The 24,694-nt window shown below is 43.2% G+C and overlaps 1 protein-coding gene across 4 annotated transcripts in view; it reads left to right on the top strand.

Moving 5' to 3' along the window:
* TEX11 (testis expressed 11) overlaps nt 1-24,694 on the top strand; it is a 301,033-nt gene that overhangs the window by 142,393 nt on the left and 133,946 nt on the right. For all 4 annotated transcript variants that reach the window (XM_077284979.1, XM_077284978.1, XM_077284977.1 and 1 more), the window contains 6 exons: nt 1,719-1,856; nt 4,215-4,317; nt 9,546-9,667; nt 16,438-16,523; nt 21,718-21,765; nt 23,225-23,259. In XM_077284979.1, the coding sequence (XP_077141094.1) occupies nt 1,719-1,856; nt 4,215-4,317; nt 9,546-9,667; nt 16,438-16,523; nt 21,718-21,765; nt 23,225-23,259 (532 nt within the window). The remainder of the gene's footprint in view (nt 1-1,718; nt 1,857-4,214; nt 4,318-9,545; nt 9,668-16,437; nt 16,524-21,717; nt 21,766-23,224; nt 23,260-24,694) is intronic.

The raw sequence follows: 24,694 nt of genomic DNA, 5'->3' as shown, positions 1-24,694 counted from the left end.
CTGGGATAAAACACCTTACAATAACACAAAATATTGGCGTTTTTGCCAAAGTGGGTGGACCTGGACCTGGACACAGCAAGGTGAAGCCTGCCTGACAGATTCATGTCATTTTAGGAGTATAACTTACTCCAGAAATGTGCTCAATCCTCTGCCTAAGGCCTCTTTCACATGTCCAGATAATTCTGGTACCGGAGAAATCGGTACCGGAGTTATCCGTGTCCGTGTGCTCAAGTGGCACATCAGTGTGGCACACGTGCGGCATCCGTGTGCCGCCCGTGTGCTGCCCGTGTGCCGCCTGAGGACCACACGGACCGTGCAGGAGAGACAGCGCTACACTAAGCTGTGTGGTGCTGAAGGCAGCATTCATCTCTTCTCCCCCAGCGTTCGCTGGAGAGAAGAGATGAAAGATAATTTTTTTCTTCTTTTTTGTTAAAAAAAAAACTTTGCTGGTGTCCTCCCATCCCCAGTGCCCCGCCCGGCCCTTTGCAGATGCAGAGAAATACTCACCTAGCTCCCGCGATGTCTCCTCTCTCCTCTCAGCGCTGGCAGCTTCTCCTGTGTGAGCGGTCACGTGGTACTGCTCATTACAGTCAGTGAATATTCCCTGACTGTAATGAGCGGTCCCACGTGACCGCTCACACAGGAGAAGCTGCCAGCGCTGAGAGGAGAGAGGAGACATCGCGGGAGCTAGGTGAGTATTTCTTCTGCAAGGGGCCGGGCGGCACATGCAAACTTTATTTTTCACAAAAAAAAACAAATACTTGAACTTTTCATCTCTTCTCTCCTGCGGGGTAGAAGAGATGAATTCCGCCTTCAGCACCACAGCGGGGGGGACAGCGCTTACTGTAGCGCTGTCTCTCCTGCGGGCGGTACATGCACACGGAGGAGAGTGCACACTGTTCTCCGTGTGCAGGACGTATTGCTGTACGTGCTGCCGGTAAAAAACGGACATGTCAACGTGTTTTGCACACGGACACACGGTCCGTGTGAAAACACGCACATGTGCAGAAACACATAGATTCTAATGGGTCTACGTGTGTCAGTGTCTCCGGTATGTGAGAAAACTGTCACTACACGTACCGGAGACACTTTAGACGAGGCCTAAAGTAACATTTTTGGCCTCCTAATTAATTAGTCCTATCTCACTCCAGCGCTCCCTTCATGCATAAACAATGCCAGTCTTAATGAATCGGACCCATTATAATTATTTGTTTGTTTTTAGCTAAAGCAAATTTTGATGAAAAATGAGGTTTTTGTTTTGTTTTAACTTTTTGAAGTACTTTAATACTTAGTTAAGATGGTGTAAGTGGCTGTAGCACTCTTATCACTCCCCTGTACATTGATTGATAGCCTGCGCTGCACACAGGCTGCAGAACAGGCTGTCAATCAATATGCAAGGAAGTGATTACAGCAGAATCAATGAATAGAGAGAAGTTACTGTTGCAACTCCCTACACCGCGCCGATGACTGGAAATAAGCGGGTGAACGGAGAACATATCTTAATTTTATCCCTGTAGCTGCAATTCCCGTACCTCGGCAAAACATGATTAAAATGTTGTTTACCTGCAGATTACTGCTATGTCTGCAGGTATTTAGCAGTTTTGTAACGGACAGATTCCTGTTAATACGTAGTCTTCATCTGCAAATTTTGAAAAATTATATTATCTTTACATATTGTTAAAAATCATACAATAAATTAAATGTATTCTAATCCACAGACCAAAAACTATGCTGAAGCCTTACAATGGTACAACTATTCTTTTAGCTTTTATACTGCAAACCATAGTGATCCCAACCTTGCTAAACTTCTGAGGAACCGAGCCTCTTGTTTTCTCAATCTCAACGAGCTGTGCAAGGTCAGTAAAAACCTACACTAACTTAGTCTCAAACTGATGTTTTGCTCCATAAATGTTTATTTTATCTATTGCACTTTAGATTATGAAAGAGATATTAAAGAATTGATTAATAAAAAATGAATGCGTTTTAGGCAGTGTTTATGCATCCTTTGTATTTGATGTTCTGTTATATACAGTTATATGAAAAAGTTTGGGCACCCATATTAATCTTAAGCTTAATGTTTTATAAAAATTGTTTTTTTTGCAACAGCTATTTCAGTTTCATATATCTAATAACTGTTGGACACAGTAATGTTTCTGCCTTGAAATGAGATTTATTGTACAGACAGAAAATGTGCAATCTGCATTCAAACAAAATTTGACATGTGCATAAGTATGGGCACCTCACCAGAAAAGTGACGTTAATATTTAGTAGATCCTCCTTTTGCAAAAATAACAGCTTCTAGTCGCTTCCTGTAGCTTTTAATGAGTTCCTGGATCCTGGATGAAGGTATTTTTGACCATTCCTCTTTACAAAACAATTCCAGTTCAGTTAAGTTTGATGGTCGCCGAGCATGGACAGCCCTCTTCAAATGATCCCACAGATGTTCAATGACATTCAGGTCTGGGGACTGGGATGTCCATTCCAGAACAGTGTAATTGTTCCTCTGCATGAATGCCTGAGTAGATTTGGAGCGGTGTTTTGGATCATTGTCTTGCTGAAAGATCCATCCCCTGCGTAACTTCAACTTTGTCACTGATTCATGAACATTATTGTCAAGAATCTGCTGATACTGAGAGGAATCCATGCGTCCCTCAACCTTAACAAGATTCCCAGTGCCGGCATTGGCCACACAGCCCCAAAGCATGATGGAACCTCCACCAAATTTTACTGTGGGTAGCAAGTGTTTTTCTTGGAATAATGTTTTTTTTTGCCGCCATGCATCCTTTTTGTATGACCAAACAACTCAATATTGGTTTCATCAGTCCACAGGACCTTCTTCCAAAAAGAAATTGGCTTCTCCAAATGTGCTTTTGCATACCTCAGCTGACTCTGTTTGTGGCGTGCTTGCAGAAACGGCTTCTTTCGCATCACTCTCCCATACAGCTTCTCCTTGTGCAAAGTGCGTTGTATAGTTGACCGATGCACAGTGACACCATCTGCAGCAAGTTGATGCTGCAGCTCTCTGGAGGTGGTCTGAGGATTGTCCTTGACTGATCTCACCATTCTTCTTCTCTGCGTTTCTGATGTTTTTCTTGGCCTGCCACTTCTGGCCTTAACAAGAACTGTACCTGTGTTCTTCCATTTCCTTACTATGTTCCTCACAGTGGAAGTTGACAGGTTAAATCTCTTAGACAGCTTTTTGTATCCTTCCCCTGAACAACTATGTTGAATAATCTTTGTTTTCAGATCATTTGACAGTTGTTTTGAGGAGCCCATGATGCCACTCTTCAGAGGAGATTCAAACAGGAGAACAACTTGCAAGTGGCCACTTTAAGTAGCTTTTCTCATGATTGCATACACCTGGCTATGAAGTTCAAAGCTCAATGAGGTTACAAACCAAAAAAAAAGTGCTTTAGTAAGTCAGTAAAAAGTAGGTAGGAGTATTTAAAACAAGAAAATGATAAGGGTGCCCATACTTATGCACATGTCAAATTTTGTTTGAATGCTGATTGCACATTTTCTGTTAGTACAATAAACCTCATTTCAAGGCAGAAACATTACTGTGTCCAACATTTCTTAGATATATGAAACTGAAATAGCTGTTGCAAAAAAAAAACAATTTTTATAAAACATTAAGCTTAAGATTAATAGGGGTGCCCAAACTTTTTCATATAACTGTATTTAGAACAAATTTAATTTGCTTTAGTAAAATAAAGCACCCATGCAAAAATATTGCTGTTTCTTAATGCTGTAATATATTTTTTTTTTTTAATGCTGTAATATTAATACTTTTAGGAAGCAAAAAAGAGTATACCAACATTACAGCATGGGATCACAACTGATATTTTTTGTGAGATAAAGCATTTCCCGGCTTGTTTTTAAAAAATGAAATAATTAATTGAAATCTCTTGTTGTCCTGTCTGTATACTCTTTTGCTTCCTCACTTTCCCAGGAGCTGGGATATGATCAGACCATGTTCCTGCACAGTCAGACACAGTCACTACACAGGACACAGCAGGGGCACATTTATAAGATGATCTCAGCACAGGAGCATTTTATTTAACTCATCCAATTGTGGAAATTGTTATGATTCCAAGATTTATTGATTAAAATTAACTTTGTTTGTGGGAGAACCTCTTAAGCAAAAACAGTAGTAAGCAGGAATTTACAAAATTCTCAGTTGGTCTTTCGGCTCTTTGATTCTTTTTTTGCAGGCAAAAGAATCAGTAATTGGATCAGAGAAGAGTGAAAAAGGCAGCATCTTCACTCATTTCATCTTGTATAAAATTGCAATGAAAGAGAATGATCAGTTGGAAGGTAGGGGTTATTGTTTTGAGTCCCAGGCAAGCATAAAACTACGGCATTTTCAGTAAGAAAGACTGCTCATATCAAGTACATAGCAAGATGTGACATTCCGGCCTCAAACATTAAAGCCTTTTTAATTGTGCGTAGTAATGTGTGCAGACACTGGGTGTGCATAAAACATACAACTGCATAATAAAGTATTAACCCCATCAGCCCACAAGTCTGTTTTCACTTTCAAGACCAGGCCAAATTTAACTATTCTGACCAGTGTCACTTTATGAAGTAATAACTCTGGAACGCTTCAGCAAATTCCACTGATTGTTAGGCCGGCGTCACACTAGCGAGTTTTACGGACGTATGAGAGGTGCAGAAAATACGGATTGCATACGGTACAATGATTCTCTATGTCCCAGCTCCTATCTGCCGTATTTTACTGATCCGTATTATACGGTCTTGTACGGCCGTAGAAAATCGCAGCATGCTGCGTTTGTCACCGTATTGCGCAAAAAAATTGCCAATGAAAGTCTATGGGGCGAGAAAAATATGGATTACACACGGACCAGCAGTGTGACTTGCGAGAAATATGCAGCGGTGTTCTGTACAAAAACCAATTCAATTGCCGGCTTTTTCGTTCTCCTTCACAAACCCGACATGATATGAGACATGGTTTACATACAGTAAACCATCTCATATCCCTTTTTTTTTGCATATTCCACACTACTAATGTTAGTAGTGTGTATGTGCAAAATTTGGGCACTGCAGCTTGTAAAATAAAGGGTTAAATCGCGGAAAAAATTGGCGTGGGCTCCCGCGCAATTTTCTCCACCAGAGTGGTAAAGCCAGTGACTGAGGGCAGATATTAATAGCCTAGAGAGGGTCCATGGTTATTGGCCCCCCCCTGGCTAAAAACATCTGCCCCCAGCCACCCCAGAAAAGGCACATCTGGAAGATGCGCCTATTCTGGCACTTGGCCTCTCTCTTCCCATTCCCGTGTAGCGGTGGGATATGGGGTAATGAAGGGTTAATGTCACCTTGCTATTGTAAGGTGACATTAAGCCAGATTAATAATGGAGAGGCGTCAATTATGACACCTATCCATTATTAATCCAATAGTACGAAATGGTTAATAAAACACACACACATTATTTAAAAGTATTTTAATGAAATAAAGACACAGGGTGTTGTAATATTTTATTATACTGGTAATCCACCTGAAGACCCTCGTTCTGTAAAAAAGGTAAAATAAAAAATCAACAATATCCCATACCTTCCGTCGTTCTGTCAGTCCCACGATGTAAATCCATCTGAAGGGGTTAAATCATTTTACAGCCAGGATCTCTGCTAATGCAGTTGCTCCTGTCTGTAAAATGTTGTGAATGAATGTAATGCAGGGGAATGTCCTGTAGTTACCTTGAGTCGCGGTGATGCGCCCCCTGCTGGATGTCCTCATATAAACTCGAGCGTGCCATACGGATTACATACGGAGGATGCCATGCGCAAAATACGCTGCCACACCCTGCCTAAGGATGACATACGGATCACTATTTTGGGAACCGTATTTTCATATGCTGAGTGTGATGCCGGCCTTAGACTGTTTTTTCGTAACATATTGTACTTCATGATAGTGGTAACATTTCTTTGATATGACTTGCATCTATTTGCAACAAAAATGGAAATTTGGCAACATTTTGTAATTTTCAAACTTTTAAATTTTTATGCCCTTAAATCGAAGAGATATGTCACACAAAATAGTTAATAAATAAGTTAACATTTCTGACATGTCTATGTTATATCAGCACAATTTTTGAAATCTAAATTTGATTGTTAGGAAGTTATAAGGGTTAAAAGTTGACCAGCGATTTATCATTTTTTTTCACAAAATTTACAAAACCATTTTTGTTAGGGACCACATCACATTTGAAGTGACTTTGAGGGGTCTAGATGACAGAAAATACGTGAAAGTGACAATGTTCTTAAAAACTACACCCCTCAAGGTTTTCAAAACCACATTCAAGAAGTTTATTAACCCTTAAGGTGCTTCACAGGAATTTTGGGAACGTGGAAGGAAAAAATGAACATTTAACTTTTCACAAAGAAAATGCAGATACCCTATATGTGGGGAAAAACCGATGTTTGGGCACATGGCAGGGCTCAGAAAGAAAGAAGCGTCATTTGATTTTGTTTAATTTTTTTAATCCCAAATTTTCTGGAATTATTAGCGAATGCCATGTCGCATTTGGAGAGCCCCTGATGTGCCTAAACAGTTAAAACCCCCACAAGTGACATCATTTTGAAAACTAGACCCATCCGGGAACTTATCTAGATGTGTGGTGAGCACTTTGAACACCCAGATGCTTCACATAAGTTTATAACATTGAGCCATGAAAAAAAAAAACATTTTTCCCACAAAATGTTTTTTATCCCCAAATTTTGCATTTTCACAAGGGTAACAAGAGAAATTGCACCATACAAATTGTTGTGCAATTTCTTCTGAGCACGTCGATACCCCATATGTGGGAGAAAACTACTGTTTGGGCGCATGGTAGGGCTCACTTTTTGAATGCAAAATTTGCTGGAATAATTAGCGGACGCCATGTCGCATTTGGAGTGTCCCTAATATCGATCGCAGGCAAGCAGAGAGGAGTTCCCCTCTGCTCTCCGATCAGCGCCCTCACTACGTCATCGCGAGAGGCCAATTGTTGCCATGGTGACCTGTTGTCATGCTAGCAAACTTGCTACCAAATGATCAGAGCATGGTATAACAAGTTTGTCTGTCAGTTCAGCGTACTTTATGTAAATGACCTCTTCCAGCCTATGGGGAGAACTATGCCTGGAAGAATACTCCACCTCCAAAGCTTATTTTAAATAGGGAGTGTTACCAGTGTTGATGCATAATGGTTACCTGTATGATGTATAATAGTTACCAGTGTGATGTGTAATGGCCGCTCTCTGCTCACCTGATCTCACTGCAGGGCTGTGTATCATACCTCACACAACTACAGGTTCCTATCAGCTTCAAGCTCACAGACAGACAGGGTTAAAATATTATTGCAATACAGCAGAGCTCAAGAGCTGCAAAAAAATGTGTGTGCAAGAAGATAAATTTAATTTATCTTTTTTGTTGTTAGTTACATGTCTCGCACTGGTAACTCCCCCTTTTATTTAAAATAAGTTCTGGAGGCGGAGTTATCTTCCAGGAAGCATTCTGGCCATAGCCCTGTAACAGCTCATTTACATATAGGAGAACGTGAATTTTTCTGGAATAAGACATTGGATTGTAGACATCAAGGTATAGTTTTATTCAGCTTTCTATTACCTGCATGCCGATATAGATGGCTTAGGAGGGTTGATCCTACTGACAGATTCCCTTTAACCCCTTAACCCCCAAGGGTGGTTTGCATGTTAATGACCTGGCCAATTTTTACAATTCTGACCACTGTCCCTTTATGAGGTTATAACTCTGGAATGCTTCAACGGATCTCGGTGATTCTGACATTGTTTTCTCGTGACATATTGTACTTCATGATAGTGGTAAAATTTCTTTGATATTACCTGCATTTATTTGTGAAAAAAAACGGAAATTTAGCGAAAATTTTGAAAATTTCACAATTTTATGCCCTTAAATCACAGAGACATGTCACACAAAATACTTAATAAGGCTACGTTCACACTAGCGTTGTGCGCCGCTGCGTCGGCGATGCAACGCACAACGCACTCAAAAACGCGTCAAAACGCACGCAAAAACGCTGCATTTTGCGACGCATGCGTCGGTTTTTGCCGAAAATCGGACGCAAGAAAAATGCAACTTGTTGCGTTTTCTTGGTCCGACGCTTGCGGCAAAAAAGACGCATGTGTCGCACAACGCAACAAAAAAAAACGCATGCGTCCCCCATGTTAAGTATAGGGGCGCATGACGCATGCGTCGCCGCTGCGTCGCCGACGCAAACCCGATGCACATTAGCTTAACGCTAATGTGAACGTAGCCTAAGTAACATTTCCCACATGTCTACTTTACATCAGCACAATTTTGGAACCAACATTTTTTTTTTGTTAGGGAGTTATAAAGGGTTAAAAGTTGACCAGCAATTTCTCATTTTTATAACACCATTTTTTTTTTAGGGACCACATCACATTTGATGTAACTTTGAGGGGTCTATATGACAGAAAATACCCAAGTGTGACACCATTCTAAAACTGCATCCCTCAAGGCACTCAAAACCACATACAAGAAGTTTATTAACCCTTCAGGTGTTTCACAGGAATTTCTTACAACACCGTCCTCCTGCTTCTTCATTGCTCTCCAGAATTGCGCTCCGGCGCAGGCGTACTTTGTCTGCCCTGTTGAGGGCAGAGTAAAGTACTGCAGTCCGCAGGTGCTGGGAAAGGTCAGAGAGGCCCGGCGCCTGCAGTCTTGCTGTGACGATATAACTTTTCATCTACATTCCAGCACACAGCTTGCATTACGTGTCTACATTAACACTATACTAATATTTATACTATACCTATCACTTACACACTAATAGGCCAACCACTGCCTATCTGCCCTAATGTTCCTACCTCTGAGCTGAGTGTACCAGATAACCTTAGGCATTACCAATAAAGTACCCACACATCAGCATTTCTAACACTCTATGCACTTAACATTTTACATTATACTATCAAAACATAATTCAACCACATGTTAACATTCACACTACAATTGTTGTATTCAGGTGCAGGTATATGACACCCTTACAACTGCATCAATAAAGTTGTGTCAAACACAAATACCAGGTAGTAAAAGCATGTAAAAATCCACACTAAAAAACACAATGAAAAATGCAAGTAATCTAATTCACGTAATAGATGCAGAAATGCTGCAGCAAATCTGCAAAATCAAAAACTCACAAGATACTCCTTGTGGGAGTCTAGCTGTAGAATGTTAATTCTCTGAGCAGTAATTTCAGAATGCACTCTCTCATTTGGTTCTTGTAGTTCTGTATGACAGTTGTGGAATGGGCAGTCATTTGATTAACTATTCCCTTTTTGCAACTTCTCTCAATTCCTAAAATGTAACATATATTGGAAAATACTAATTGTTAAAAAATTTATGGCGAGAACATTGATTTTCTTTTTTAAATCCATAAATTGTGGCCATATTCCATTGATACCCTATAGACCACATACACCTTGTTCTGCCCATGTGTATGGCAAACTTTATACTATCAGGAAAATGCTAATAATTTATTAAATTATTGCAGCTATAAATGCTATATCAGCTATGGGAAAGATAGCAGGTCAGACAGACTTGAAGGAAAAACTCTTGGAGGAAAACTGTTCAGCTACAGATCTGCTCAGCATAGCAGCACAAATAGCTCTTGATGTAAGTAGAAAAATAAATATGAATCCATAACATGCACCACTTGTTTCAAATATTACTTTTCCAACTTCAAAATTCTCTGTATTGTGGTAGAGTGTAATGTTACTATACTCCCAGGATTTTGATAAATATATAGATTTTTAAGCTAGCCTAAATTAGTTTGTGTACATATGTTTTACATATGTGTGTGCATGTTATATAATGTACACAGAGGTGTAGCTAGGGTTTTGGTTGGGAAGCTTCTGAGTGGGCCCCTAACCAGGTAACCTTCATTACAATTCGGTGAAGCGCCCTTATGCCATGTGCACACGTTAAGTATTTTTCGCATTTTTTTCGCGTTTTTTCGCTATAAAAACGTGATAAAAACGCGAAAAAAACGCTTACATATGCCTCCCATTATTTTAAGTGTATTCCGCATTTTTTGTGCAAATGTAGCCTTTTTTTCCGCGAAAAAATCGCATCGCGGAAAAAAAAGCAACATGTTCATTAAAATGCGGAATTGCAGGGGATTCCGCACACCTAGGAGTCCATTGATCTGCTTACTTCCCGCACGGGGCTGTGCCCACCATGCGGGAAGTAAGCAGATTATGTGCGGTTGGTACCCAGGGTGGAGGAGAGGAGACTCTCAAAAAATAAGAATTAAAATAAAAAATAGCGATATACTCACCCTCGATGTCTTCCCGCCTCCACTGCATGCTGTCGCTTCGGTTCCTGTAGCTGATGTGCGGCGAAGGACCTTGCCGAAGACGTCACTGTCCTGTGATTGGTCGTGAGCGGTCATGTGACCGCTCACGTGACCGTGACGTCACGGAGGGTCCTGTGCGCACAGACCAGCTATAGGAAGACGAACGGACGCCGCTGATGAGATGTCTGGGTGAGTATAACCTTTTTTTTTTATTTTTTTTATTATTTTTAAACATTCTATCTTTTACTATAGATGCTGCATAAGCTGCATCTATAGTAAAAAGTTGGTCACACTTGTCAAACAGTATGTTTGACAAGTGTGACCAACTTGTCAGTCAGTTTTCCAAGCGATGCTACAGATCGCTTGGAAAACTTTAGCATTCTGCAAGCTAATTACGCTTGCAGAATGCTAAAAAAACGCAAAAAAAACGGAAAAAAAACGCAAAAAAAAAAATGCGGATTTCTTGCAGAAAATTTCCGGTTTTCTTCAGGAAATTTCTGCAAGAAATCCGCAACGTGTGCACATACCCTTATAGTGGAGGAGAACCTCAGCAGATGACCGCGCTATTACTGAAGATAATCTCTATATAACGAGCAACATGGATATTACCGCTATATGGTCAGTGGTAGATACCAGCCGTACAGAACATGTAAGATCACAGCACAGTTGCAGATAATGTCTTACCGCTGATGTTCTCTGATGGAATCGTTCACTTTTCCCATCTTTTCCATCTGGCACAGACCGAAATGACAACTTCTTCCAGCCAGGACTCATCTGCAGAGAATTCAACAAAGACACATTTCACTTCTCATATTCCAGCCCCATCACCATCTATCCCCAACCTGCACAAAATCCTCATCCTGCTGATACCCTAACACTGAGCCACTGCTGCCATATGTGTCCCTATTACTGCACCTGATACCCCAATACTGAGCCGCTGCTGCCGTATGTGTCCCTATTACTGCACCTGATATCCCAATACTGAGCCGCTGCTGCTGTATGTGTCCCTAATACTCCACCTGATATCCCAATACTGAGCTGCTGCTGCTGTATGTGTCCCTATTACTGCCCCTGATATCCCAATACTGATCTGCTGCTGCCGTATGTGTCCCTATTACTGCCCCTGATACACCAATACTGAGCCGCTGCTGCCGTATGTGTCCCTATTACTGCCTCTGATACCCCAATACTGAGCCGCTGCTGCTGTATGTGTTCCTCTTACTGCCCCTGATTCCCCAATACTGAGCCGCTGCTGCCGTACGTGTTCCTATTACTGCCCCTGATACCTCAATACTGAGCCGCTGCTGCCGTATGTGTCCCTATTACTGCACCTACTGTGTGGTTCTCTGTGCCCTCTAAATTCTAAAGCAATCCTCTAGAATATAGTAATGCCGGGTGCAAGTGCCCTAGAAAACAGTGCCCACATTTTGCTCCCTAGAAATTAATATTGCCATGTGTGCCCCTTTGATAGTCACAGTAACCTGAGATCCCCTATAACAAGAAGTGCCCACTTTACATTTAATAATGTCCTGAGTCTGCCCCTGTTCAGCTCCACTATACACAGTATGATGCTCTTATATACAGTATAATGCCCCCTCACTGTATAGTACCATCCACACAGTATACTGACCCCTTAGTAGCCCCCAAACTGTTTGATGGCTCCAACACTGTATGATGACCCCTTCACTGTAATCTCCACACTGTATGATGACCCACTAGATGGCCTCCATATAGTATAATGCACCAGATCATCCTAAATATATATGAATGCACTCCCCATAGGTCTCCATATAGTATAACGCACTCCCCAAAAGCCTCTATATAGTATAATGCACTCCCCATAGGCCTACTCTATAGCACAAGACAGCACCCCCATAGGCAGACCCTGTAGTATAAGACAGCACCCCATAGGTAGACTCTAGTAGTAGAAGTATAAGGTAGCCCCCCTATAGGCAGATCCTGAAGTATAAGGCAGCCTCCCTATAGGCAGATCCTGAAGTATAAGGCAGCCCCCTATAGGCAGATCCTGATGTATAAGGCAGCCCCTGTATAGGCAGATCCTGAAGTATAAGGCAGCCCCTGTATAGACAGATCCTGAAGTATAAGGCAGCCCTCCATATAGGCAGATTCTGAAGTATAAGGCAGCCCCCCTATAGGCAGATCCTGAAGTATAAGGCAGCACCCCATAGGCAGACCCTGTAGTAAAAGGCAGTACCCCATAGGCAGACCCTGTAATATAAGACAGCACCCCATAGGCAGACCCTGTAGTATAAGGCAGCCCCCCTATAGGCAGATCTTGAAGTATAAGGCAGCCCCCCTATAGGCAGATCCTGAAGTATAAGGCAGCACCCCTATAGGCAGATCCTGAAGTATAAGGCAGCCCCCATATAGGCAGATCCTGAAGTATAAGGCAGCCCCCCTATAGGCAGATCCTGAAGTATAAGGCAGCCCCCCTATAGGCAGATCCTGAAGTATAAGGCAGCCCCCCCTATAGGCAGATCCTGAAGTATAAGGCAGCCCCCCTATAGGAAGATCCTGAAGTACAAGGCAGCCCCCCTATAGGCAGATCCTGAAGTATAAGGCAGCACCCCATAGGCAGACCCTGTAGTATAAGACAGCACCTCACAGGCAGACCCTGTAGTATAAGACAGCACCCCATAGGCAGACCCTGTAGTAAAAGGCAGTACCCCATAGGCAGACCCTGTAGTATAAGACAGCACCCCATAGGCAGACCCTGTAGTAAAAGGCAGTACCCCATAGGCAGACCCTGTAGTATAAGACAGCACCCCATAGGCAGACTCTGTAGTAAAAGGCAGTACCCTCATAGGCAGACCTGTTATGATCCCAGTGGCTTAGGATCACAAATCTAACCAGCTAAGTCAGAGACAATAGGACGAGCTCTGGGGATGTGGTAACTGGACTGACCACAAAGCTGATCCTAACCAAACACACTAAAGGTAGCCGTGGAACGTTTCCTGAAATCCTAGACGTCTCTTCACGGCCTGAGAAACTGACTACCCCTAGAGATAAAGTAAGACCTCACTTGCCTCAGAGAAATGACCCCAAAGAAATAGAACAGCCCCCCACAAATAATAACGGTGAGTTAAGAGGAAAAGACAAACGCAGAGATGAAACAGGTACAGTAAATGAGGCCCGCTAACACTAGATAGCAGAAAATAGCAAGGGATCTGTGCGGTCAGTAAAAAACCCTATACAAAAATATCCACGCAGAGAATGCGAGAACCCCCACACCAACTAACGATGTGGGGGGAGCAACTCAGCACCCCAGAGCTACCAGCAAGCAGAGAAATCACATATTAGCAAGCTGGACAAAACACATAATATTCTAGGAACATATTGAACACAGATGAGCAAGAATAAGCAAACAGAACTTAGCTTCTCTTGAAGAGACTGGTAACGGATGTAGACAGGAGCAAACAGAATAGCACTGAATACAACGACAGCAGGCATAGACTGAGATTCCAAGTGAGCTTAAATAGAAAACCAGCCCACAGATAACAAGACAGCTGATGCCAGTCACAAACCTGCAGAAAGACAGCACTCACACAGTACCACTTGTGACCACAAGAGGGAGCCCAGAAATAGCGTTCACAACACAGACCCTGTAGTATAAGACAGCACCCCATAGGCAGAACCTGTAGTAAAAAGCAGTACCCCCATAGGGAGATTCTGAAGTATAAGGCAGCACCCATATAGGCAGATCCTGAAGTATAAGGCAGCCCCCCTATAGGCAGATCCTGAAGTATAAGGCAGCACCCATATAGGCAGATCCTGAAGTATAAGACAGCCCCCCTATAGGCAGATCCTGAAGTATAAGGCAGCCCCCGTATAGGCAGATCTTGAAGTATAAGGCAGGCCCAATATAGGCAGATCCTGAAGTATAAGGCAGACCCCCTATAGGCAGATCCTGAAGTATAAGGTAGCACCCCATAGGCAGACCCTGTAGTATAAGACAGCACCCCATAGGCAGACCCTGTAGTAAAAGGCAGTACCCCATAGGCAGACCCTGTAGTATAAGACAGCACCCCATAGGCAGACCCTGTAGTAAAAGGCAGTACCCTCATAGGCAGACCCTGTAGTATAAGACAGCACCCCATAGGCAGAACCTGTAGTAAAAAGCAGTACCCCCATAGGGAGATTCTGAAGTAAAAGGCATCACCCATATAGGCAGATCCTGAAGTATAAGGCAGCCCCCCTATAGGCAGATCCTGAAGTATAAGGCAGCACCCATATAGGCAGATCCTGAAGTTTAAGACAGCCCCCCTATAGGCAGATCCTGAAGTATAAGGCAGCCCCCGTATAGGCAGATCCTGAAGTATAAGGCAGCACCCCATATGCAGACCCTGTAGTATAAGACAGCACCCCATAGGCAGACCCTGTAGTATAAGGCAGCCCCCCTATAGGCAGATCCTGAAGAATAAGGCAGCTCCCCCTATAGGCAGATCCTGAAGTATAAGGCAGCCCCCTATAGGCAGATCCTGAAGTATAAGGCAGGCCCAATATAAGCAGATCCTGAAGTATAAGGCAGACCCCCTATAGGCAGATCCTGAAGTATAAGGCAGCACCCCATATGCAGACCCTGTAGTATAAGACAGCACCCCATAGGCAGACCCTGTAGTATAAGACAGCACCCCATAGGCAGACCCTGTAGTATAAGACAGCACCCCATAGGCAGACCCTGTAGTATAAGACAGCACCCCATAGGCAGAACCTGTAGTAAAAAGCAGTACCCCCATAGGGAGATTCTGAAGTATAAGGCAGCCCCCTATAGGCAGATCCTGAAGTATAAGGCAGGCCCAATATAGGCAGATCCTGAAGTATAAGGCAGACCCCCTATAGGCAGGTCCTGAAGTATAAGGCAGCACCCCATAGGCAGACCCTGTAGTATAAGACAGCACCCCATAGGCAGACCCTGTAGTTTAAGACAGCACCCCATAGGCAGACCCTGTAGTATAAGTCAGCCCCCCCATAGGCAGATCCTGAAGAATAAGGCAGCTCCCCCTATAGGCAGATCCTGAAGTATAAGGCAGCCCCCTATAGGCAGATCCTAAAGTATAAGGCAGCCCCCCTATAGGCAGATCCTGAAGTATAAGGCAGCCCCCCTATAGGCAGATCCTGAATTATAAGGCAGCCCCCATGTAGGAAGTTCCTGAAGTATAAGGCAGCACCTCATAGGCAGACTCTAGTAAAAGGCAGCACCCCATAGGCAGACCCTGTAGTATAAGGCAGCCCCCTATAGGCAGATCCTGATGTATAAGGCAGCTCCCCTATAGGCAGATCCTAAAGTATAAGGCAGCACCCTTATAGGCAGATCCTGAAGTATAAGGCAGCCCCCCTATAGGCAGATCCTGAAGTATAAGGCAGCCCCCCTATAGGCAGATCCTGAACTTTAAGGCAGCCCCCATAAAAAAAGCAATAAATAAATACTCACTTCTCTTCCTCCTTGTTCCAGCGGTGCTCCGACCTCCCGCTCATCTTCTGACAGCGGGCGCCGGGTGGTGACGTCATCGCGCCCACTGTCAGCATCTGTGACGATGACGCTGACAGGGGGATGATGGGAGAAGGAGTGCAGTGCTCCTTCCCTCATCAGTGTGGTGACGGGCAGGGGGCCCACTACTGGCACCGGGCCCCCCCGTCCTGCTCAGGAGCCCCATAGCGGGCGGCAGAGCAGGGAGATCGATTCTCCCTACTCAGCCGCAGAAGGTAACTGCATTGGCACTCGTAGCGCGCCAATACAGTTACAGTAGAGTAGCTCCTTCTGAGCACCGAGCCCGGGACGATGGCCCCCTCTGCCCCCCTGGTAGCTACGCTACTGAATGTACATATATAGTTTTGATCCTAAATGGCTATTGTAATAATCGAATTGCTCCTCTAATATACTTTAATTAAAAAGTCCCTTACATTCCCTCTCTGCTCTCAACTGCTTTATTATTTTTTTACCTACTTCCTTTATGATGATGCTTCGTTTGAGAATCCCCAGTGCATGCTGGGATACTCAAATAAGATGAAAAATCATTAAGTGTCATCAAAATCAGATGTAATAAAGAATCCTCGCCTTTATCCATAGGCCAATGATAAGACAGTGGCCATTAAGGCTCTGGAATGTGTGATTGAACATTCCCAAGACACAGAACAAGTATTTACTTCGCTCAGGTAAGCTTTGCCCTGAGGTTATACATCATGCATAGACTTTTTGTTTGAGCAGTTAACCAATATGCATTTTGCCACTCCTTCTTATAGGTTAGTGCGGATCAAAATGTAAAATCCAGATTTAAGTACAGTTAAGCTTAATAAACTTTAGTTTGCGCAATTCATACTTTTAGAAATCCTGGGAACCAAATTCTGATTCCGCACATTAGATAACTGTTTTTTTTTCTGTGCAGATGCCTTCCTACCTGACCAACAAAATGGTAGCAAAGTGTAAAAAATGAGACTCATGACCCAAGTTGGAAAGGTGCAGCAGCTGCATGTGCGCATTTCCACTCCATGTAAGGTTTATAGGAATGATCGAGGTAGTCAAGGCCTGTACTCTGCTATCACCATCATTCCCAGAGAATTTCAATGAAGCCTATTTAAATAAGAAACAGGCCACTCATTCCCAAACACCTGGACCTAGCAGTGGATACGTGGTAACAAAAAGCATACATTAAAAACAAGGTTTTAAGGTACCTTCACACGAAACGACATCGCTAGCGATCCGTGACGATGCAGCGTCCTGGCTAGCGATATCGTTTCGTTTGACACGCAGCAGCGATCAGGATCCTGCTGTGATGTCGCTGGTCGCTGAATAAAGTCCAGAACTTTATTTGGTCGTCCGATCGCCGTGTATCGTTGTGTTTGAAAGCAAAAGCAACGATACCAGCGATGTTTTACACTGGTAACCAGGGTAAACATCGGGTTACCAAGCGCAGGGCCACGCTTAGTAACCCGATGTTTACCCTGGTTACCAGCGTAAAAGTAAAAAAAACAAACAGTACATGCTCACCTTGCGCGTCCCCCAGCGTCTGCTTCCTGACACTTACTGAGCGCCGGCCCTAAAGTGAAAGTGAAAGCACAGCGGTGACTTCACCGCTGTGCTGTTAGGGCCGGAGCTCAGTCAGTGTCTGGAAGCAGACGCTGGGGGACGCGCAGGTGAGCATGTACTGTTTTTTTTTTTTACTTTTACGCTGGTAACCAGGGTAAACATCGGGTTACTAAGCGCGGCCCTGCGCTTAGCAACCCGATGTTTACCCTGGTTACCCGGGGACCTCGGCATCGTTGGTCGCTGGAGAGCGGTCTGTGTGACAGCTCCCCAGCGATCAAACAGCGACGCTGCAGCGATCGGCATCGTTGTCGCTATCGCTGCAGCGTCGCTTCGTGTGAAGGTACCTTTAGTAATCTGGCAGCAGATCACATTACATTATGTCAAAACACAGTTCACCTTGCCTGTATCACTATATAATATGGAGCGCCCCCAGACGCAGGGCCGCGGGGTACTCAGTACCGGGCCTCTCAGTCTCGGTCCTGGGGTTGTCACGATAGCTAGACCCAGTCCGTGACCCTGCTAAGGGGCGTCCAATGAAAGATGTGGTGATGGTGCGTGGTGCAGGTCGCAATGAATAACGAGGACACAGGGTTGCAGTCTCTTTACCGAAGGCTTCAGGATCCGCAATCCAGAGTACTGCTAACAAGGCTGGCTGAGACCGGCCGGTCCGAAGGCACATCCAGAGTTCCCTTTGCAGGTGGAAATCAGTGCCTACCTTCTAGCGCCTGTGTGTTGTAGTACCTCCCTGCTGAGCACCACGGGATAGTCCTCACAACTGTTGTGTCTGTTTCTGATGTTCTTTCTCACAACTCGTATCTGTTCTGATGTTCTTCTCCGTCCCCCAGATGATATGGCTAGGACGCACCCGTATGACGGGGTAGGCCTGGAGTTATTCTAGGACCCTAGAGACGCCCCTCTCCCGCAATTGCCTCCGTTGTCTTCGTTAGGTGTAAAAGGGTGAGACAACCAACCTGAAGTTAACTGTCCTGCCGTAGTTCGAAGTACTGCTTAGAGTCTGTTACTTCCTCGGTGCCCCGGCCACCGGCTATGCGCCTCAGTAGGATGTTGCCACGATCTTAAGGCACGACTCCTACTGGTTCTATTCTCCTTTGTACTGTGATCTTGCTTCTCACTTCTCCACAATGAACTCCGCTTCGTGACCTTTCTAAGAAGCCTGCCGCTATATCACTCAAGCATGGCTCCGTAACGTTCTGTTCTTTTCGCTGAGTCTCTGTCAGGATCCCACCCCTGACAGGTCCTCTCCCGAACTCTCCCGGGCTGCTTTCTCCCTAACTTCCTGTCCAACCCCCAGTTTTACCAGAGTGTGAGGAGTGGCCTAATAGAACCACCCCCCCTGGTGGCCGGAGTGTGGAGTGTAGTGTGTGTCTGTGATACCTGGTCAGGTGAACTCCTTTAGTGCAATCAGACGTAACATCACCCCCCCTTAGTGGGAGAGCGACATTACTGCAACGACCAGGACTCTGGGGCGCTGCAAATACGCCGATGTCGGACATCCTCCCATTGATGTGGGATCCAGCAGTGAGCCCACATCTTTTTCAGCACATGTCAGCTGGAGAATGACCTGGAGACTCATATTGGCAGGTCAGTTTTAGCATTTAGTGAACCTAGTAAAAAAGCAAAAACAAAAAACAATTGGGGAATTCCACTTTTTTGCAATGACACCACACTTTGAATTTTTTTCCCCATTTTCTAGTACAAAACATGGTGAAACCAATGGTGTCATTCAAAAGTGCAACTCGTCCCCCAAAAAATAAGCCCTAACATGGCCATATTTTCGGAAAAATAAAAAAGTTATGGCTATGGGAAGAAGGGGAGCAAAAAACAAAAACGCAAATACCTCCAGTCATGAAGGGGTTAAGAGCATAATTATAAATATCACCTAAGTGTAATAAATAGTGGAAACACTTTAATAAAAAAAAAATTACCATTTTCTCCATAAGAAAAATAATTGATAGGAAACACTTTCTTTAAAAAGTTTTGGGTTTTCTGTACAATATAAGTTGAACACTAATATATTATGATATACTGTACACCAGGAGCCCCCAACCAGTGGCCAGCAGGCTGTCTGCCAACTTTGTGCAGTCTCACAAGCTCTAGTAAACAGCTATGAGGAGCAGGTCTCCAGATGGTGACTTCTGTGAGTACAGAAGAGAAGGTCTAGCTGTGCATATACTGATGGGGGATATATGGTAAGCTGGAGATAAGATGATACTATTAGTTATAGGGGTGTTGAAGCTGGATGTGATAGATTGGTTGGGAGTGCTTTATGTGAGACTATTGAATGAGTGAAAAGTGGGAACCCCTTCATATAAGCATACTGCTCATAAGGCGGGGGGCACAAGGTGCTTTTTTGGCTGCATCTTTGGCTGTTACAATACGATACACTTTATTGATCCCGGGGGGAGATTACGGTATTACAGCAGCAATACAAACAGCAGTACATAAAATATTAGGAACAACAAAAGAACAATATTTCAGCTCAACCTTCAGGAAACATTTCCTCATAGTCCTTGAAAAATCCGAGCACGGAAAGTGCTGCTGCTCCAGCACTCTTGAAGTAATACGATTGAAGAGAAGATCCAGCTCAGAAAATATTAAAGATAAAAATTATTTTATTCCAAAAATATTTAAAATGGAAACACTGCAAGTCACAATCAGCAATAAGCAAATTTACGGAGGGACATCCATGAGATAGCTGAACGCGTTTCAAACACTCTCGGTGTTCTTAGTCCACAGCATGTCAATATTTTCTGAGCTGGATCTTCTCTTCAATCGTATAAAATATTAGGACACAAATCTTGCACAAGTATACCAACATTACATAACTTTTGTTTCTTATACCAGAAACAAAATAAACCCCTAAAGAGCAATGCCACATAGCCTGTATGGTGTGTCAATCAGTTATAAAGTAATACATACAGGGGTATTGGAGTACAGGACAACTGAATACTAAAGTTCCGCGCCATAAAGGATCAGAAGATATAAAAAAGGGCGCACACAGAACTACAGTATTACAAAGAATCTTTATTAAATTGCAACAATACTAAAAATACAATAAAAACCACAAGTGGCCCAATACACTCAGTAGAGAGCCAAGAGTTTGTGTGGCACCACAGCTTAGCAGAAAATAATGACATTGTAGCAGCAGACAGAGTTATGCATTGTGACACAAAGATGTCATGATTAAAAGTGGGCCCTTTTATACTAAATGAATTGTAAAGTGTATAGGGCTACCACAATTGAAAGAAAAAAACAGAGTCGCTAACATAAAAAAAGATAATGCTGCAAAAGATAAAAGTAGTTTACCTGCAGACAGCCCCTACGCGCATTTCGGAGCCGTGCCTTCATCTGACGCTGAGACACTGAGTTGAATAGTAAGATATCTGCGAGTGTGTTATACGAGGTATCAAGCTCAGTGAAGTTCAAGTCCCATTGATAAAATAAAAAAAATAAATAAATAAGAATGTAAACAAATTATATGTACTCCAATATGGCACCATAATACACTGCTGCAGCAAAGAATGGGTCCTCATATGGTTACTTCGACTGAGAAATTAAGCAGCTATGACTCTAGGAATACTGTAATTAAAAAAACTGTCTGTAATACCCAAAATAACTGGATTGTGGATTTCCACCATGACCAGAAATAAGTATAATAATAATAATTTTATTTCTATAGCACCAACATATTCCTCAGAACATTACATTTTAGAGGGGACTTGTACATACAATAGACATTACAGCATAACAATAAACACATAGATCAAAACAGATACCAAGTATGTTTTTTTTCCCAGAAATAGATCCAATACTTGTCCATATGCTGCACTTATTTCAGTTCATCCTGATTGAAGTCAACTGGACAGCACGTTTAAGGTGCCATGCATCAACATTTACATGGTACATAAATTCAAGATCTACAATTAAAATAGGTTGTTCCATTTTTGTAGAGACTGTGAAGGAAAATCTGGTGTTGTGCAGTTTGCACAGCCCCTGTTTATATGCCTTGTAAGTGTACAGTATATGGGAAGCAAAGATTTTGTAAATCACAGAAGTTTGAAACCTCTAAAGAGCCAACTTGTCCTCCAGTGAGAGAGACAAGGTTTTTAAAGACTGGCTCTTTGGGGGGTCCTGAGTCGAGGACTGTTTTGTATTACTTCACATCTCTATGTCCAAACAGGCCTTATATAGGCACAAAATAAACTGCACAGTATTCCATTCAATAGCTTTGAGTGTTTATGCCTCTTGTCCTACTGTCTTATATAGTTTCAATTATCAATATAGACAACATTTTTTTTGCAGATGTTTGGTGCGTTTGACACTGGATGGATTCATTGGCGATGACCAAGAGTAAGAAGAGTCATGATTACCTTGCTCACTTATTTTAATATACTATATTACGTAAATCCAACTTCCACCAATCCATACACTCTGGAAAGTTTTTTCATTACTAAATCATGTTATCTATCCTTACAATGTAAACATGTAATGAAATAAAAAATGAAGCAGACGTTGAATTTGACACTCTGGCCCCATTCACACGTTCAGTATTCGGTCAGTATTTTACATCAGTATTTATAAGCCAAATCCAGGAGTGGAACAGTCAGAGGAAAAGTATAATAGAAACACGTCACCACTTCTGTATTTATCACCCACTCCTGGTTTTGGCTTAAAAATGCTGACCAAATGCTGAATATGTGATCATGACCTAAGACAGATGAAAATTATTCTATCAAACAGAGATAATTCAGAGCGAATTTGGTTCCTTTGTGGATGGAGTTACGAGTACACAAGGGTGGAGTCTTTATCATACAAATAATCAAGTTCACTGCACACTCCGGTGGTGATGCACATAACATGTTTTATTGTGTTGTGGCGGTAGAAGAGATTTTACAGGATTGAAAAGCAGCAATGCAATATTTCAATGCTTTAAGATGACTTTATAGAAGATGTTTCGACTTTCCCGGGTCTTTGTCACGTTGTCGCTAAAAAGAAAATCACAATTGTCAAAATATGGTCTGTAACGGAATCATGGATATAGAGTTGAACTAAACAAATAATATTATAAGTCCAATTTACATCTATACAGGAATAGAAATGCTGTCAACAATCATGCTCTAGCACAGGGGTGTCAAACTGCATTCCTCGAGGGCCGCAAACAGGTCATGTTTTCAGGATTTCCTTGTATTGCACAGGTGATAATTTAATCACCTGCACAGAATGATTCCAGCACCTTGTGGAATGCTAAGGAAATCCTGAAAACATGACCTGTTTGCGGCCCTCGAGGAATGCAGTTTGACACCCCTGCTCTAGCATATATTAGCGTTCTCAACTCCTCATACAACAATGGTTCCAGACTGCTATTTCCTACACTATGTCTAAATAAGAGAGTCACACCTGCTGACAGCATCTGACCTTGTGCTTATCATCCAATGATTGTTTACTGTATTTTTATAAAATGTAAATTGGAATTCTAATATTATTTGTTTGTTTAGTTGTACTCTATATCCATGATTTAACTACAGACCATATTTTGACAATTTTGAATTCTTTATAGTGAAAACATGACAAAAAGCGGGAGAGTCGAAACATCTGCTATAAAGTCGCCTTAAAGCATTGAAATGTTGCATTGCTGCTTTTGAATCCTGCGTGATCTCATCTACTACAATAAAACATATTTTACATGCATCATCACCACCGGCGTGTGCAGTGAACTTGACAATGACTCTATGTCTGCATTATATTTTTGTTAGGATTATTTCCAAGCTGTTGCGAACTCATATTTCATTGTTTATTTTGTTGTCTTTAGGATTGCTAAGAACTTGATTTCTTATTTAAAAACAGGTAAATTTGATATTCCGAAATTAACTAAAATAAAACAACGGTGCTCCCTCTCCCGTCTAGAGGCCACAGACCACTGTCGTGGCTGATGCAGCGGGATGTGCGTATGTTTTCACCAACCCTACACATTACATTACAGCACCTTCAAAGTAAATCATCAAAAAATAAATAGTGCCCAGCTTTTAACTTAGTACTTTTTTCTGTGGTCTTGTAGGATGCTAGCAGGTGTGTAGGATGCAGTGACACAGGAGGCAGAGCAAAGGTTAACAGGTTCTATATATATATATTATATATATATATATATATATATATATACAGTAATGGTACAAGCAGGGGGGTAAAGGATGTGAACTTGAGGATGGGAGAAAGTCAAAATGCAGAAGTAAGTAACAGGTTAACTTATCAGCTGCTGGAGGAAGGCGGCTGGAAGATCCCTCTGCAGCACGAGATGTCTCCGATCCGATTCCTGCAGAAGGGCGATGCACTATCTCCTAGCGTCGACTAATCCTCTGGGTTCTTTGGCACTGGTGATCTCCTGATTCAGGCACATGGTGAGGTAGAGATGATGGTCAGCGGCACAGTGGAAGAAGTGGAAAGTTCAGTAGACAAGGCCGCAGCTGAAGTACAGAGTCCAGCGGACACAGCCACAGGCACAGGCCGGTCCTTAGCAGGCACCACAAGGATGGGACTAAGCAGTGCCTCCACGGTGGTGAGCAGAGCCAAGGTATGCACTCTATCCTGGTCACTACCCGGTGCAGATGTCTCTCTGGGCTGGGGGTAGTATGTCGGCAGTATTGCTAGCCAGGGATACAGGGATAGCTAGCTGGCATGGGTCCGCCGAGAGGGAGTCAACCGTCTCACTACTCACAGGCTAGTTCCCCGCCAAATGTCCCATCTTCCCGCTCAGACAGCTATTTAGCTCGGACCCGCCCCTATCAGTCATGTGTCCTGAACTGCTCCGGTCCGAAATTTCTTCCCCCCTAAAACACTGGTGACAGTCCCGACAGTTCCAGCCCAGACACTTAAAGGGAACCTGCCACCCCGTTTTTTCAGTATGAGATAAAAAATACCGTTAAATAGAGCCTGAGCTGTGCTGGACAATAGTGTATTTTGTGTACCCTGATTCCCCACCTATGCTGCCGAAATACCTTACCAAAGTCGCCGTTTTCACCTGTCAATCAAGGTGGTCTGGTCAAATGGGCGTGGTGAAATTTCTTCTTCTCCCCCAGATCTTGCTTATCTTTCCGTTGGTGGCGTAGTGGTTTGCGCATGCCCAACAGCAGAATGCACTGCGCAGCTGAAGAAAAAGAGCGCGATCTGCGCTATTCACCGCTTTATCGCTGGCGGCGGCCATCTTCCTGAGGCCGCGCGTGTGCAGATGGAGCGCTCTGCTGCCCGGGTCTTCAGGAAAATGGCCGCGGGATGCCGCGCGTGCGCA

This window comes from Ranitomeya variabilis, chromosome 2 (assembly GCF_051348905.1).
Source record: "Ranitomeya variabilis isolate aRanVar5 chromosome 2, aRanVar5.hap1, whole genome shotgun sequence".
NCBI lineage: Eukaryota > Metazoa > Chordata > Amphibia > Anura > Dendrobatidae > Ranitomeya > Ranitomeya variabilis.
Note: the sequence above shows the minus strand (reverse complement) of the source record. Positions and strands in the feature narration are given on the sequence as shown.